This window comes from Herpailurus yagouaroundi, unplaced genomic scaffold (assembly GCF_014898765.1).
Source record: "Herpailurus yagouaroundi ecotype Mexico unplaced genomic scaffold, PumYag 67681, whole genome shotgun sequence".
Classification (NCBI taxonomy): Eukaryota; Metazoa; Chordata; class Mammalia; order Carnivora; family Felidae; genus Herpailurus; species Herpailurus yagouaroundi.
This window is the reverse complement of record NW_024420481.1, coordinates 4,147,684-4,165,306: the sequence shown is the minus strand read 5'-3', so window position 1 is coordinate 4,165,306 and position 17,623 is coordinate 4,147,684. Positions and strand designations below refer to the sequence as shown.

The window sequence follows — 17,623 nt, the reverse complement described above, 5'->3', positions numbered from 1 at the left end:
ATCTGAGCCCCTCAGGGGTGCTTTCAGTACTTTGACTCTGATTGTGATATTTCTGCCTTCTCCCCTGAAACCACACATCACTCCAGGTTCCTTGGAGAAGAAAGCAAAGAGCAGTTTCCGTGACTTCATCCCCGTTGTTCTGAGCACACGGACGCGCAGTCAGTCTGGTGAGTGAGTCTGAAGCCGTGGCCCATATTGGCATTTCTCTGAAAAAAGAGGTAGAAATCTGGTGGAGTGATTTCACCACTGGCCCAGGTGGAGAGTTGGGAATTTGGTTCACTGTGCTAAGATGCCCTGCTCCTTGCAGGGACAAGAAAGCCCAGGGTGGGGAGGGGGAGCATTGCCCACGATTTTAGGACCATTTACTTAGCTTTTCCAAATGGGATTTGACATCTCTGTTGGCAGCCGATGATGGAAAGAGGAAAGGCCTGTGTTGCTCAGGAAGACTGACCCACTCCACGCTTTGGGCCTCTCATGATTAGTGGAGCCAGTCTCAGGCACGGACATAGAACCTTTGGGCTTATTGCCCTATGCGACAGGCGTCAACAAAATTGGAAATGGTCATTGAGTTATCAGGGCCGGTAGAATCACATTTGGTCCCTGAATTTGTATTCAGCGTCTAAAAGAAGATAGCTGTTTCTAACTACCACTGTTGTCTGCTAGCCTCCATATTGGTTCGTAGCCCTGGAAGTGGTTGCCCCGGTTCACCCATATTTCCATGCAAAGTGGATAGAATGGGAAAGCAGGGCACAGTGTAAACTCATCTATCTGACATTCTATTAACTGGCACTCAGCACATGGAGAACGCAGTGATAATTGGGGCTCATAATGACGGCCTGGAGGCCTCGCAAAATCCTGAAGTGTCTTCTGAATCATCAAAGAGTGATTACATTATGCCCAGTCCCGTTTTACTGTTAAACACATTGTACTGTATTTGATTCTTTGGAAATTGGTGATCTCTGTGTGATCTCTATGGTGATTCTGTATTAACCAGAATATTAGATTAACCAGAACACTTCGTTCCCTGCCTGGTCTGTATATGGAAAGTTTGCTGGATATTTGCTGTCTTTGAGCGGTCTGCCTGACTTGAAGCTTTGGTTAAGGGCGCTTTCTTTGCCTCAAACCATTTCTTTCTTCTGCTCACCTCGCTTGTGTTTGGGGATTGTCGAGTTAATAGCGAGTATTTGGGAGAAAGATGATGGTGTCTCAGCTGTTTCTGAAGAAGATCGTCAGATCTGCTGTTGTGCTAAAACCAGGCCAATTTAGGGTTATACTTTTGTTGTTAGTAAAGTTGAAGGAAGGAGTGGGGATGAAAATGGTCTCTCACCAAGGGGGTGGGGTGGGGGAGGGCAGGAAAGGTACCCTCATGCTGGGGTGGTCAGGGATGAACCTGCTCAGTGGTGAGGAACAGCTGCAGTGGGGAGGGGGTGGGCAGGGAGAGAGCTCCACCCCTAGACTCTTGGCCACTCAATAGGAGGTGGGGTCAATGTAAGGGAAGAGGGCCTGGTTGAGGAGTATCTGGGCGGGACTAACCCAGGCTGTGTCACTGGAAAGGGACTCCTTGCTTTGCTTTTCCTGAGACTCTTCTTTTGTGATGATTCTGCTTATCCAGGGTGGCTCTGTCAGAGAGATTGGTGGTCACATAGCAGGCAGGGGCAGGGGTGCCATGCCAATCTGCCCTCCCTTACCCATCACTGAACCCTAATTTCCCAAAGGGCATGGACCTGTGGCCCCCTCCTGCTCCTCACCTAATGCTTGGTGCCTTGTAAGCACAAAGTAAGAGTTTGTGCAATGAATTAAAGTCACAGCAACATGGATGAGGAAGGGTGTGTGTTTTGGATACTCGATATTTGTGTGGTATGTTGGACTCTGTAAAGTGCTTATGGGTGAATTATCTCATTTGAGCCTCAAAACAGTCCTTTGAGGCCAGTAAGGCAAAGAACAGTGTCCCCGTTTTATAGAGAAGGAAACAGAAGTGAATGAACTTTCCCAGAGCACACAGCTAATAACTGGCAGAGACTGAACTTGAACCCAGACCTTCAAGCTTCTAATCCAGGGCACTTGCTTCGACACCATACTCTTTGTCCTTTGAAGAGGTACCTGACCGTCCTCTGTACATCCCGTCCACAGGAAGCATCTGTAGCTCCTTTGCTGGTATGGCAGACAGTGACATGGGAAGCCAGGAGGTCTTCCCCACAGAGGAGGAAGAAGATGTGACCCCCACCCCAGCTAAGCGTCGAAAGGTGAGAAAGACCCAACGGGACACCCAGTATCGCAGCCACCATGCCCAGGACAAGACTCTCCTGAGCCAGGGCCGCCGGCACCTGTGGCGAGCCCGAGAAATGCCCTGGAGGACAGAGGCTGCCCGGCAAATGTGGGACACCAATGAGGAGGAGGAGGAAGATGAGGAGGAAGGCCTGGTGAAGAGGAAGAAGCGGAGACGACAGAAGAGCCGAAAATATCAGACTGGGGAGTACCTGACGGAGCAAGAAGAAGAGCAGCGGCGAAAAGGGAGAGCAGGTAAGGCTGGCTGGGGGCTGCTGCCCCAGTGAGCTGCTGTCACTCGTCCCCAAACCACAGTGACTTTGGCTTCTGGGGACTCTCGGGCATCCTGGGTGTTCCCACATCTGCATTCTCTTCGCCAGCCAAAAGCCTCTGCACCCCTAGAAACCTGGTGCTATGAGCTCCAGCTGCCAGAGGGGGTCACTCAACTCCAGTCCCCAGGTTTTGGCTTGGAGTTAAGATTGAATGAGTTTGGACTGACCTGCAGGTGAGCAGAGGGCATGAAGGCCTGGGCCCTCCAATTTCGTGTAAAAGTCTGAACCTGTGGGCAAGGCCACAGTGGCATCCTTGGCATGGGACAAGTTGAACCAGGGAGTTCCCGATTGGCTTGAGGGAGCTGGGTCTTGGGAGGCTGGGTTCTCCCTCCTAGAATCCTGGGTTCAAGAAGAAAGAGGCATTCATTGGCTGCCTTTCCTGGGATACCTTCAGCCCCTTCACTAAAAAGAAGTACAAAGTTTCCTCAACTTAACAGAAGAACTTCAAGTAGAAGCGGGCACGACATTGCTTTCTCAATTAAAGCTACAAAGGTTATTAAGAGGCAGAGTGAAGCTTTGAGGTGACCTGAGGTGGCATCATTTTTGTTGGACCTGAGTTGGAAAAGCAGGCAGCCCAAGGAGAAAACCAGGCTCTCGTTGGCTACGTCACATGCTATAATATGTAATCATGGACTGTCACCAAGGCTCATATCAGTATGTTCTGCTAAGTACTGTTCCGGCCTATTTCTTTTTTCTTTTTTTTTTTTTTGCAGGGGTTATGGGTGGGGGTGGGGGGTGGGCCCATTTCTGTAGTGGATTTCCAGATGAGCAAGAAGCATATCTCTGGGTTCCATAAGAACATGTCTGTCTCTCACTGTCTTTCTCTGACTTCTGCCCTTGAAGCAACAACTGATTGTCTCTGATAAGGTATTTATCCTGAGCCGCTGGGAAACATCTACAGTCTCCCTGTTAGTGAACACTGAATACCTGCATTGTGACGGGCAGTAGATTCTGGGTTTACTGTAATGCAAAGGAGGCCAGCAGTCATTTCCGGCTCTGTTTAAGGAGAGATATATACGGTACCATCCCTACACTTCAGAGAGCAATTGAGCTAATTTTCCTCAACTATGTGAGAGAGTGGTGATAATTTTCCCCTTTTCTTGCTGGAGCCGTAAGGAATTGGTCAAGAAAGAGGTGTCAAACCGTTGGTCTCAGCCACTTGTGTTAGGATGAAGAAGAGCTTTTGTATCACCCAGTCTTCTCAGAGCTGGTTTCCTAGAAGATTGGGTGCTTCTTATGGAACCTACTGGCTTTGGAATCAGAAGGACCTTTGAGGTGATCTGGTCCCATTTTCCACTCAAAGCAGAGATCTCTCTAGCACTGTTGACAATAGCCCTTACTTAAACACCTCTGGGAGTATGAAGAACACCACTTAGCAATGCATCTTATTTGATTTGGGGGCAGCTTTAGTTGTTGGAAAGTAGGTCATTCTCCCTCCATGCATGTGTCTAAGGGTGTTGAATTGAGGCTCTTGGCTTTGGCATATGGTTTGGTTACCTTCCTCCAGATCCAATGGTGACCTCTTCAGGAAGGGATTGCCTGGCAAATGTCTCTCTTCTCTGGAAAGCTCTGATTCCTCCTATTACTACCTTTCAGGTTGACATCAGAGAGTCAGGCGGAGGCCAAACTAGACAGGTCCCCTTACTTTTGTCTGAGTCTCATGACCTTCCCTTTTGTTCTGGACTTGGGTATCTCCCATCTTGACCTTCAGAGGGGATAGGAAGAGCCACTTCCACTCACACACCTGCTACTTCCATTCTCCGTTTCTTTCCTGCTACTGTGAGTTTCTTGCCCCACTACAACTGAATAAACTCCAGAGCCCTCCCTGCCCTGGGTAAATGGGTTAAGGGGCTGCTGCTTTTCCTGTGGCAGTAAATGCTATAATATGGCTTCCCCATGTTTTTTGAGGTCCTCCCTCATCAGGCACCATTCTCTTCCTTCTTCTTTTGCCTCAGCCCGGGCTTGTGGCATCAAAAGCCCTGGTTTAGAATGTTCTGGTTGGAATTGCCATTAGAAGCCATCTAACACCACAGTTCTTGGACAGGTGTGGGGACCCACTGGTGGCTCGGGGCTAGTTGGGAGAAAGGGGTAGTATGATAGCTGGCCTTCTAAGAGCCGTGCATCATCTATATGAGCAATTCCTCATGCTCTAGTGATGGCTCCCACATCTGGATTTGCCCTTGGTAATGTCACATGTGAGAGCACATGCCAGGGTCAAGGGAGATGAGTTAAGAACTCTTGGATCTTGCTCAACCCCCTTGTTTCACAAATTGGAGAAACTGAGGCTGCAGCTATTCATTTCCCAGACGTACTGATCTTTTGTCATGTACTGGGCATGGCGGTCAGTCCTGTGGGGGAAATAAAGAACACATGGGCATGGCCCTCCCTAAAGAGCTTGCACTGAAATAATATGATAAGGACGCCTCACTCTTTATAATGCCTTTTAAAGGGGTTTTGCCTATGTTACTTCATTTAATTCTCCCACCAGCCCTCTGATGTGGAATATATTTTCTCTATTTTATGGACATAGAAACTGAGGCTCTGGGAGGTTGTGACTTGCCTCCAGCCAATTACACAGCTAGTGGTCAAGCCACATAACACTAATATTAGTTAAGAGGTAAGGGTAGACCCAATCTATACCCCCTATACATGGGCATTAGGACAGACCTATAGAGTGAGGCTGTTGTCAATGAAGTTCCCAGTGCCTCTCAGGGATCGGTGCTCTGGATCTGGAAAGAGCTGTCAAAATCACAACCCCACTTTAAAATTTTTTTTTAACATTTATTCATTTTTTTGAGAGGCAGAGTGAGATACAGAGTATGAACAGGGATGGGGCAGAGAGAGGGGGAGACACAGAATCTGAAGCAGGCTCCAAGCTCTGAGCTGTCAGCACAGAACCCGATGCAGGGCTTGAACTCACAAACTGTGAGATCATGACCTGAGCTTAAGTCGAATGCCCAACTGACTGAGCCACCCAGGTGCCCCACACTTTTTTTTAAATGTTTATTCATCTTTGAAAGAGAGGGAAACAGGCTGAGTGGGGGAGGGTCAGAGAGAGAGAGACAGAGGATCTGAAGCGGGCTCTACGCTGAGACCAGAAAGCTCGATGTGGGGCTCGAACTCATGAACCGCAAGATTATGGCCTGAGCAGAAGTCAGATGCTTGACTGACTGAGCCACCCAGGTGCCCCACAACACTTTTTGAAGCTAGAAAGTACTTTATTTAGTGAGCTGTGGCTAGAATCAGAGATGCCGCCCAGGGTATTCCAGTGACTTGATTTCCAGCCAGAGAAGACAGCAGGTTTCTGCGACTGCCCACCAACTAAGTAGGCCTATGGCACCTTCTGGTTTCAGGGAGTTTCTGTGGCTTTGATCTTTGTGTCCTCAGAGGGTGACCAATCAGGCCATCAGGTGGATGAGCTAAAGCTATGAAGGGAGACGGCTCCATTTACTCCCTACCCGGGTGTGCTTCATAGTAGCTTAAGCAGAGCTGCTAAATTTGCTTTCATACTGGAATGGAGAAGGAGACAAAGAGGATGGGGGAGAAGCTGAAAAGAAAGTTGTAATTTGCTATGGGGGAAATCCTTTTAAAATTACCCTCATAGTGAGTACAGCCAGACGGGCCGCCCCCTACTGGCAGGGCTAGGAGTCGTCACCTGCTTGGAGAGGGGAGACTCCGATGTTGAAGTATGGTGTCCATTGGAGAAGCATTTAGTGGAATCATCAGCACCACACTATCAGATACTGGTAGCTGATAGTTATACAACTTTGCACTGAGATTCTAACCCCCAAAGCCTCTGATTCATCTTAGAGGAAGGCATTGCTTTTATGTGTTCCATTTCCCTGACATCCATTCTTTCCTGTTTCTTGCCTTTAGATTTAAAGGCCCGTAAGCAGAAGACTTCCTCCCAAAGTTCGGAGCACCGCCTCAGAAACAGGAACCTTCTCTTGCCCAGCAAAGGCCAGGGGATCTCGGATTCACCAAATGGTTTCCTCCCGAATAACCTGGAGGAGCCAGCCTGCCTTGAGAATTCAGAAAAGCCATCAGGAAAACGAAAGTGCAAAACCAAGCACATGGCGAATGTCTCAGAAGAGGCAAAGGTGCGTTGGCAGCGAGGGGAGTTGGGGTGAGAGGAGCAGGCTAAGGCGGCAGACTTTCCACAGGCTCCTTGATGAATGGTCCTCTGAGTGAGTGAGTGGATGGAAAGGACCAAATTAACCCATATTTATTCCAGTATTTTGAACTAGTCCTAGAAGAATTGGGGGTTGCATTTGAAAAATGGGAACTAGGGGCTCAGTTGGTTAAGTGTCCAACTTCAGGTCATGATCTCACTGTTGGTGGGTTTGAGCCCCGCGTCGGGCTCTGTGCTGTCGGCTCAGAGCCTGGAGCCTGCTTCGGATTCTGTGTCTCTCTCTGTCTCTCTCTCTCTCTGTCTCTCTCTCAAAAATAAATAAACATTAGAAAAAAGAAAAATGGGAACAAAAGTTATAGCTAACAATAAGAGACTGCAAACTCTCAGGTTTGGCTCATGATGGCTTTTCTTCAACAATCCTTGGATCTCCTTTGAGTTAAGGAAGAGTTGAAGAATATGGCAGGATGTTAGCCTGAATAGCTTGTTAATATCCAATCAAGAAGCTTTTGTCTGGGCTTAACTCACTTGAAACCAATCAGAGAGCTTTCTGAATCAATCAAGGTAGAAAACAACTTGTAGAAGCAAGGATGTTGATATCTAGACAAAGGTTGCTTGAGGGTCGGGCTGAAGGAGCTCTAGCTGCCCTTCCCCACACCCAACTCCCCATTTTGTTTGCTGCTTGGGCACTCACCAATCAGTAGCCGGGCCAGCATTCTAGAAACCCTGTTCATAGTTGACATTTTTTTTTGGTCTGATGTTCACAGCATTGGTTTTGAGTTCCACACTATACCATTCGAAAAAAAATCACGTGGTCCTCGGTCCTCGGTGAGCTTTACATTTGAGAGAAGTGAAGGTCTAGGTTCAAATGTATACCCATAATATGTATTTGTCATTGGCAACCAAAAAAAGGGTTATATTGGGCTTGTTTGGTGGTTGTGACTTTAACAGCTCTTTCCAGCTTCATTCAGGGATCCCTGAGTGGCACTGACAGAAGGCGGGAGACCCAGGGGCTCATCTTCCCCTCCTTTCCCCTTCCCTCTCCCTCTCCTGGAATCTGGTTCCAGCTCAGACAAAGTACTCAAGCCTATTTCCTCATCTTTAAATTGGAGATGATACTCCATGTCCTTTCCATCTTACAAGGGTGCTTGGGGGAACAAAGGAGGCAACTGATGTAAAAGGCTTTGATAACCGTAAAGTGCTCTTTGAGGTTGGTATACATCCTCAAGCTTCAGGTCAAGGCAGGGATAAGAGGACAGAGGCACAGATTGGCAAGGTAGCAGTGACCATTCCCTCAGACCCCCAGAGGGGGCGGGGTACGGGAAGGAATAAAGAAGTCTGGTCTGTGCTGAGTGCTATTCACGTGGTTGTCCTTAATTCCCACAGCGGCTATTAGAGGTAGGCACTGTTGTCTTCATCTTATGGTGAGGACACTAAGGCTCAGGAAGGTTAAAGGCCTTCCAGGAGGTTACTCAGTGGTCATGAGTGACAAAGTTGGGATGTGAAGCAGGCCTGACTGCCGCGGCTCTTTCCATATGCCTCCACCCTGTGAATGGGTGGCTTCAGTCTGTACCCAGGAGACACCGGGGGAGGGGGTGGCCAGGCAGGGACACACTGCAACCCTGAGCAGCTCTGGTGAAAAGTGGGCATCCCCCTCCTCTTCCCTGCTCCTCCCCAGACACTCAGATGGCCCTGTCCCACACAAAGGTGACCAGCCGCCTGCCGGTCAGCAGCACATGCTAATACTTGTGCCTGGTTATTCTGCCTGGCAGTGACTGCAGCAGTGTCCCTCCCAGAGAGGTTTTGCCCCTTCACAGGGCCTCCCTTTCTCCCTCCTGCCTTTCTTTCTCTCCCAGTCACCACTACCTGCTCTGATTACCTCCATGGCATGGTGCTTTGTAGTGAGAAGCAAGGCAGAGGGAGGGCGGAGGATGCGCCTGCAACACTAAAGCTGGGGTATTGGCCAAAGGCTTCTTCACACAGGAGCTCCAAGCCAGGGAGGGGGAGGGGGCCCCCATTTGTTCTTGCTCCCCCCCCACTCAGGCAGCCTCCCTGGTCTCTGGCAGCTCTTGCCCCCAGAAGGAGAGTCACCCTTTGGCTCCTGGCTTGGCTTAGCAAAAACCTAGGCACTTTACCCAGAATCCTCCAGTATTGCTATTACATACCTCTACCCTCGTGGCCGTAGAGCAACACTCTCCATTCATAGCCAGTGCCTTCCTGCTAGTGACTGTACCTCTCTGCCCTTTTAGGATAGGGATGGATAGCAGCTCTGGTTGTCTCAGGATTTATCGGAAGAAACAAATGCCCTGGGCTCTGGTCTTTTCCCTGCTGCCATTCCTTTCCTGGCTTCAGGATTTTCTAGGCAACTTTTCTGTGTGCCCAGGGCCCTGCACATAGCTGGTTTGAATCTAGTCAACAAATGTCTGTTGTGATGATGTGTCCAGCCCTGACTTAAGTGCTGTAAGGAACAAAAGAGAAGATGACAATATGAACCCTGCCACCAAGCAACTTAAAACCTAGCAAGGGAGGCCAGACTTGTCCATGAAACAGTGGAAGGAGGTTAAAAGTCAAGCATTAGGCACCAGATTATTTGTTTCAGGCTAGGTGTTCTGGGTGTGCAGAGAAAGAAAGCTAGAGTAATGTAGAATGTTTTAGAAGACATAGGATTTCAGTGAGACCTTGATAATGCTCTGAGGGATTTGGCTAAGTGGTATGTATTAGTTATCTCTGGTGGTGTAACAGATTACCCTAAAACTTTGCAGCTCAACACAACAATAAATGTCCCACAGCTTCTGGGGGTCAGGAATTCATGAGCAGCTTAGCTGGGCCTGGCTTGGGGTCTCCCACAAGGTTGTAGTCAAGGTGTCAGCCAGGGGTCCATTACCCTGAAGGCTTGACTGGGGCTGGAGGGTCTACTTCCAGGGTCACCCCCTCACACGGCTGGCAAATTGATGCTGGTTGTTGGCAGAAGGCCTCCTTTCCTTGCCCCATGGGCTTATCCAAAGGACTGCTTGAGTGTCCTCATGACACGGTGGCTGCTTTCCCCCAGAACAAATGATCCAAAAGAGAGCAAGGCTGAAGCCACATTGTCTTTTAGGAAGTAGCCTTGGAAGTTACACACCATCATCTGCAATCTCCTAGTGGCTATGTAGAACAGCCCTGTCTAATGCAGGAGGGGGCTACGTATGAGCACAAACATCAGGAGGGATCATCAGGGGCCATCTTAGAATCTGATGAGGGCAAAGTCTGCCCTTTGGTCGCCCAGTGAGTCATATCCCTCCCACATGCAAGGTGTACCCATGTCTCCCAAGGCCCCCCAAAGTCTTGTCCAAATATGACGTCAGTTCCCAGTTAAAGTGTTTTTAAAATTTATTTATTTTGAGAGATAGAGAGCAGGGGAGGGGCAGGGAGACAGAGAGAGACAATTCTGAGCAGGTTCCACGTGGTCAGCAAAGAGCCCAATGTGGGGCTCAATCTCGAACTGTGAGATCATGACCTGAGCTGAGATCAAGAGCCAGACGCTGAACCGACTAGCCACCCAGGCATCCCAGCATCAGCTCCCAGTTTAGAATCTCATCATCCAACTTAGGTTCAGGTGCAAATGAGGCTCCATGGGTCTGGTTCCTGAGTACAGTTCCTTGAACGCATTTCCTCCCCATGTGAAGACCCACGCAGGTCTTGGCACTAGTAGGTGGCAGAGCCAAAACCCAGGTCTGTTTCACTCTTACGCCCGAGTGCTTTCCACCACCCAGGCTGAGCATGAATGTGATCTTGGGACTTGGTATGGAGGAAGGTGGAAAGAGGCTGGGGAAGGTTTGAAGGCAGGTTTTTGCAATAAGAGTGAAGGCGTTGGCCATTGTGCTTCCTCAGTCAAAGAAGTCTCCACTTCTCTTTACTCTCAGTTTGCTTATGCTTATTTACAAGTAGGACTTGTAAAAACCTCAACAAAGGGGGCTTGAGGCAGGTGAAGAGGGCATGCAGAGTGCTTGATGGAAGCTGGGATATATCCCCTCAATCTCTGATTTCTGAGCCCTTGGTCAATCATTGGTTTATGTGGTTGAGTATTTGAGCCCCTCAGCATCTGCACACTGGGTAGGAACTGGTGGGAGCCTGTGCTGATCCGGAACTGCATCTCTGGTTTCCAGGGCAAAGGTCGTTGGAGCCAGCAGAAGACGCGATCTCCCAAATCTCCCACCCCAGTGAAACCCACCGAACCATGCACACCCTCTAAGTCCCGAAGTGCCGGCCCAGAGGAGGCCTCCGAGTCACCTACAGCCCGGCAGATCCCCCCAGAGGCACGTCGGCTCATAGTGAACAAGAATGCAGGCGAGACCCTCCTGCAGCGGGCAGCACGTCTTGGCTATAAGGTAGGGAGCTCCCTGGCAGCAGGATGCCACTGCCCGAGCATCTGTGAAGAAACTTCTCCCCATTGGCTCTTCTGTGGCCTGGGCAGGGCTTTGTTTGGGGTTTCAACTTTGACTGGACTCCTTCTACTGCCCAGATGGCCTCTGGGGCCAGCTAGCAAGGTGTGTGGGAATGAAAGCTCATTTGAATATCAATTGGGAATGAAAATAATTGAAATGGTAACACAATATTGATAATCCAACACATTCCTAGGCCGGAAACGGGATTTTGATGTCTTGAATTTCCCTTTGTGCTGGCTCCCCCACTCAGAGAGAAACAGGGGTGATCATTGCTCACTCTTCATATTCTCCCTCGGCCCCCACTTTGGCTCCCAGTAGTGGAGAAGGCAGTAGTGTATGGGGGGGCAGGGCTGGATTTCCCTACCATACACTACTTCCCTATGGGTTGGAAAGGAAGCTGGCATTTATTGAGCACCACTTTTGTCCTATTAACAGCTCTGGTTTCTTCATATCATTTCATCTCACTGTTAACCTATGGAGGTAGGTTTTATTAGCCCCATTCTACACGTGAGAACATCAAGGCTTAGCAATGCGAAATGATGTGTCCCTTACTACTTCATGTGTATGAGCCTGAATTCTCACCAAGGTCTTTTTGATGCCCAAGTACCAGGGTAGGGTGGAAGCCTGACTCAGTGACCATAATTAAATTTTGTTGGACGTTTTTGTTGATACGAACTTCTTGACCATGTATCTTTGCCCACCACACCAATTGTTTCCTCAGGATTTGCTCTTAAGGGTGGAGCTGCTGGGTTATAGAGTAGACCCTGATTTTTTTTAAGGCTTCCAATACCTACAACTGACACATTTAAAGACAGCTGCACTCCCAGCCAGGCTGGTCAGCACAGGGGAACTGCCTTGAGAGTGCCCATCTTTCTTGAGTACCTAGTGTGGGGGCTGGGATAGGTGCTAAGGGAGATCTAAGGAAAAAAAGATGACCAACTCCTGTCCTCAAGTTTAACCTTGTACCTGGGGCCAAACTAGCAAATAGGAAACCATGGGAGAACTGACCAGGGCAGGAGCAGGCTGGGCAGCCTGTTGTGGGAGGGAGGGAGGAGGAGTCTGAGGCCTGGGAGAAGAGGTGAACCTCTGCGCTGGTGAGGAGGGTATGGAGCCTTGTGCTCTTCTGGGTACGGCCAGCCTGATAGTTCCTATATCCAAGGGATAGCACCTCCAACACAGACACATGGTCACTCACATTCGCTCGCTTACTCACTCACTTCTAGTCAGCCAGCCTGCAAGCTAGCTGTCAGTCGGGATGCCTGGGTGGACCCTGTTGCCAGGACCTGCCAGAGGGCTGATGATAGGCCACTGGTAGCCACTCTTCCCCTCAGAAGAAGGGTTGCCTCTCCCCTCCCCCTTAGCGTATTCACCAGATTCATCCCAGACTAGCTGGGATGCTTCCAGTCCTGGAGTCCCGCCTCTGGTCCTGTCGTGTAGCCCAGGGACGCTGCTCATTACTACGTGAATAAATGACTACGCAGGATTATACTCGGAGCAATCCTGATTTGAGGGGAGGGTAGAACTGAGTGCCCCAGCATAAACATCCAGGGCTAGTACTTAAAACAATTAAAGCCAGCATCCAGAGATAGTATTTAAACCAATTCTTCTTCCTTGTTCTCGAATCACTACCAGAGGCTGTGCTTGCCACCACATGTCTCATTTCTGTGGTCTGGTGCTGTCTTGCAAAGCCCCAAACTAGGGAACCAGTGGTCAGGGACTTGAGGCCTGAGAGTTCGACCTCATGGTGGGCAGTGAGCCTTTCTCAGGACCTCACCCCAACAACCCACACCCAGATGAGTGAGTATCATTGGTCATAAGAAATGTCTCCCCGCTGCTGAGAAAATAGCCCAGAGCCGAGGCCGTGGAAATGGACCTCAGGACTGACTTGGGTGACAAACAATTTTGAGACTTGTCTGTTAGTCCCCGTAATAAGACTTACTCTCCGGACATTTGGAGAGCTTTGAAGCTAACTGGAGTGATGTCAAGAATTAGGCCTCTCTTTGCTCATGGAGCTCTCCCTGTCCCCACAGGACGTTGTTCTCTACTGCCTCCAGAAAGACAGCGAGGACGTGAATCACCGCGACAACGCTGGCTACACGGCCCTGCATGAGGCCTGCTCCAGGGGCTGGACGGACATCCTGAACATCCTGTTGGAGCACGGGGCTAATGTGAACTGCAGCGCGCAGGATGGCACGAGGCAAGAAGGCCGTTCCCTGCCCCCCACCTCCACCCCCAGCTCAGCCCCTCCCTCAGAAGAGCTTGCTACAGCCTGGACTTTCACAGCAGGCTACACCAGGCTATACGTAGCAGAGAGGCCTTGTTAGGAGGTGTTTTGGGAAGAAGGCTGCAGACTGCAGAGGGGCAGGAGTGCCCACTAGGGCAGGAGTGGATGAGTTCCTGGCTGGCCCATCCACGTTGGTGACTAAGGGCAGGTTGGGGTCATCTAGGGATCATCCCATCAAGTGCAGCTTTACCAGGAACACCACTCGGGCATCCCTCAAATCCTCCTGGTGGCGCATCTATCTCAGGCAGCATCTTGGGCTCTAGGAACTGGGAGGCTGACCTTAGGGTGACATCCCAGATTTGATTCTTGACTCTTGACTTGATGTCTGTACACTTGAAAAAAAAAGATACCTGCTGGGTCTTAAAGAAATTGCACCCATTCCCCTCTATCAGAGGGCCTACTTCCTAGGCAACATCGAGACATGAGCTGCATATCAAGTAGGGAGACTTGGGTCAGAGGATGCAGGCTCTGATTGGCCACTACCTGGTGCGTGGAGCCACTCTACTCATTCCTGCTCCAGGGTGGTCATCCAGATCTTTCTGTTCATACCCTCAGCATCTGCTTTAAGATTATCCTTGGTCAGTTTCCTGTTCTCTCCCAAACTCAAGAGCTACCAGTGAAGCTACTTGGTACCCTAGGGACTGTCCCAAAATGTAGGGGGAACCTTGGAGAGAAAAATGGGGGTTGGGGAGAAAGAGGCACAGAGAGAGGAGAAGGACATAGGGAGATATGATGAGGGGTGCAGGCTAGAGGTGGTTCCTCTGCCCTAAGTCTTGCCCACATTATCCTAGGGTCATCTTACTTTATTTTCCCCTGATGAAGTAGTCTGAGGCCTAGACACCCAGGCTCCCACTTGGGCCCTGTTGTCCTCACCCTGTGTCATCTCTGCAGGCCAGTTCATGATGCGGTGGTCAATGACAACCTGGAGACCATCTGGCTCTTGCTGTCTTATGGGGCCGACCCCACACTGGCCACCTACTCGGGACAGACAGCCATGAAGCTGGCCAGCAGCGACACCATGAAGCGTTTTCTCAGCGGTAAGCACAGCCCAGGCTTGAAGCCATCATCCTTGGGGCTAGCCTCCAATTCCTAAACTCCTGAGGAGGTATTCTTCATCTCTCTCCATCTCAACTCCCATGAGAGGTGTCAGCCCTCTGCAGGCTTTCCTTGAAGTGTCTCTGAAATCTCTATGCACTTGAAAAAGCCTAAAGGTCCACTTCCTCTTGTTCCAGTACTATGAGTGTCCATATCGCATGCATCCTCTTCAGGGTCGTGGTAGTCCACAGGGACCCGCTTCCTATCTAGGCATGTGAGGTAGGCCTCCTTGTGAGGCAGCAGCTCCACTGGGGGCAAAGTGTGTTGACCCATGTTTTGAACAGGATGTTAGTTACTAAGAAATGACACTTAGCATTTTGCTTTTGTTGTTGCACTTTCTCCTTGTTGGTGATCACAGTGGAACCTTCAGGACCCCTCCTAATGCTGTATTTCTCACAGCCCCTGCCTGTGGTAACTGATGTTCCCTCTGTACCCCCCTGTACCTTTTTCTTTCTCTGTCACCTGACCCCTCTGGAAGAGTGTCTGGTATTCAGGCCTATGACAAGGGCCACAAGCCAACATGCATTTATGTTCTCATTAGTGGACAGCCATGGTTTGTCTGCAATTAGGTAGCTCTACCCAGTTGGGCAGTGGGGAGGACAGAAGTGGGTACGTCTAGTGTGGGCATGCTCACCGGGAATCTCCTCAGACTTGACCTCTGGATGAAGGAACTCCGCCTCCTTGGTGACATCACAGCTCGGCCCTTGCTCTAGCAGTTTCTTCTTCACACTGCCAGAGTGCCCAACAGAAGGAGCCGCTGGCAGTGTCTCACTGACCCTCTGTGGAGGCTTCATTGTTTGTGCTTGAACCTCTTTCAGACTGGGATCCTATGGGACAAAGGGTTTGCTCAAGGCCACTGACTCTCACCCGGGCTGTGGCCCTAGATAGTCCTGAATCCCCACCTCCCCAAACACAGTTCTGGGCTCCCAACCAGGAGATCATTTATTTATTGAACAAAGGTTAACTAGGTAGCTGATGATGGAGGAAGAAACAAAGGAATGTGAACTAAAGGTCCCAATGGAAGGAGGACTAGGTGGGAAGCACCACCTTGATACAAATAAAAGCTGAGGGAGAAGTGATGGAAAGCCGTGGAGGGAGGCCTTGACTCCTTCCTGCTCAGCCATCCTTCATTGGGCCCCCAGTAAAGCCGCCAAACCCTGCAGTCATTGGTCACTGTGTACAGGCTTCAGGCCCCCCAGCGGGACCTGGCCAGGTGGCAGGTCTGCCTTTTCCCTCCCCCCAGCTCTGGGGCTGTCCCAGGCCACTGTCTGTAAAGGGCAGAGCAGTTTGGGGTTGCTCATTCAGTCATTTGTCCCGGGCCAGTGATGACTCTTGTTCACTTTGGCTGCACCATCTTGGGGGCTCAGGGCCCCTTCTCACATATCATGTACCACATGCACTGTCTTAGATACACACACACACATGCTGTCTGCACTCCAGCTGATTCCCAGGGGAAGCTGGCACAGAAGAACATCCAGAACTTCTCAACACGATAAAAGCACTGCATGAAGCTCTGTCTCTGACCAACAGGTTTAATCCAGGGCCTCTCTGTGCTAGAGACTGCCCTCCGGCGGGTCTTGGGACCCTCTGGATCCAAATAAAGCCATCTCTGACCACCTCAATAAGCGGACAAACTCCTTTCTTCCCCGACCCTTTCTCCAAAATCCCAAAGGAATTCGAATGTTGAGACCATTTTCAGTAACTAAAAATTTAGAAACAAACCCATTTTTATCTCTTCCCATTTCTGTTAGCTAATCCCAGCTACTAGCCAGCCTCTTTTTAAAATTTTTTAACGTTTATTCATTTTTTGAGAGACAGAGCACGAGTGGGGGAGGGGCAGAGAGCAAGAGGCAGACACAGAATCTGAAGCAAGCTCCAGGCTCTGAACTGACAGCACAGAGCCTGACGTGGGGCTCGAACTCATAAACTGTGAGATTATGACCTGAGCCTAAGTCGGACGCTTAGCCAACTGAGCCACTCAGGGGCCCCTACTAGCCAGCCTTTTGATGCCTCCTTAAACTAACCTGAATGCCAGCTCATGTTGCAGAGTCAAGAGAAGACTTTACTTTTTTTTTTTATAAAGATTTTATTTTTAAGTAATTGCTACAACCAACATGGGGCTCAAACTCACAAACCTGAGATCAATAGTCACATGCTCCACCAACTGGGACAGCCAGGCGCCCCAAGAGAAGACTTCTCTTAATTCTGACACTTGATAGCATGTCCAAGCCAAACACCTTCATGCAGATCTTGACATTGTTTCTCAACCCCTTAGGCACAGAGCTACAGTTTCATCATGGGGGCCAGAACTGAACTGAACGGAGTGTTAGAACAGGGCCACCTCTTTTCCATGCAAATACCAAGTGATGCTCAGACGCAGATCTCTTTCTGGCTGTTTGAGAAAGTGCTAGCAGCACCTGGCCCTAGCCCCAGGGAGGCAGACACTGGCAGGAGTCAGCAGGCTCCTGAGAGAGAGAACTTGGGCCCAGAGGTTGTTTTGGGGAGATGAGAAGACAATACTCAGTTTTTTTTTTTTAATTGAGGTGAAAATCACCTAATATAACCATTTGGAAGTGAATGATTCAGTGGCACTTAGCATATTGACAATATTACGTAACTATCATCAGGGGCTTAATTCCTTGAACTGAGTATTTCTCTTTTGTATTAATCCCAGCCATCCCCCCCACCCACACCAGATGTCACAGAAGCACTGGACAGGGTGGTCTAGTGGCTGGAGGAAGCGCCATGGGCTGAGAAGTGTGGGAAGCATTTCCCTCACTGCCCACCGCCCCAGCCCCTAAATCTGGATGCATTTGGGTGGACTTCTAGATGTATTTTTTTTTTAATTTTTAAAAAAAAATTTTTTTCAATGTTTATTTATTTTTGGGACAGAGAGAGACAGAGCATGAACGGGCGAGGGGCAGAGAGAGGGAGACACAGAATCGGAAACAGGCTCCAGGCTCTGAGCCATCAGCCCAGAGCCCGACGCGGGGCTCGAACTCACGGACCGCGAGATCGTGACCTGGCTGAAGTCGGAGGCTTAACCGACTGCGCCTGGGTGGCGCAGTCGGTTAAGCCTCCGACTTCAGCCAGG

At 49.8% G+C, this 17,623-nt stretch overlaps 1 protein-coding gene across 8 annotated transcripts in view; it reads left to right on the top strand.

The window, feature by feature from the left end:
• Positions 1–17,623, top strand: part of BCORL1 (BCL6 corepressor like 1) — a 63,842-nt gene that overhangs the window by 33,874 nt on the left and 12,345 nt on the right. For 7 of the 8 annotated variants that reach the window (XM_040468119.1, XM_040468121.1, XM_040468117.1 and 4 more), the window contains 6 exons: positions 87–167; positions 2,131–2,520; positions 6,474–6,697; positions 10,872–11,093; positions 13,181–13,347; positions 14,326–14,471. In XM_040468119.1, coding sequence (XP_040324053.1) covers positions 87–167; positions 2,131–2,520; positions 6,474–6,697; positions 10,872–11,093; positions 13,181–13,347; positions 14,326–14,471 — 1,230 coding nt within the window. The remainder of the gene's footprint in view (positions 1–86; positions 168–2,130; positions 2,521–6,473; positions 6,698–10,871; positions 11,094–13,180; positions 13,348–14,325; positions 14,472–17,623) is intronic. The other variant, XM_040468123.1, reaches the window with a different exon arrangement.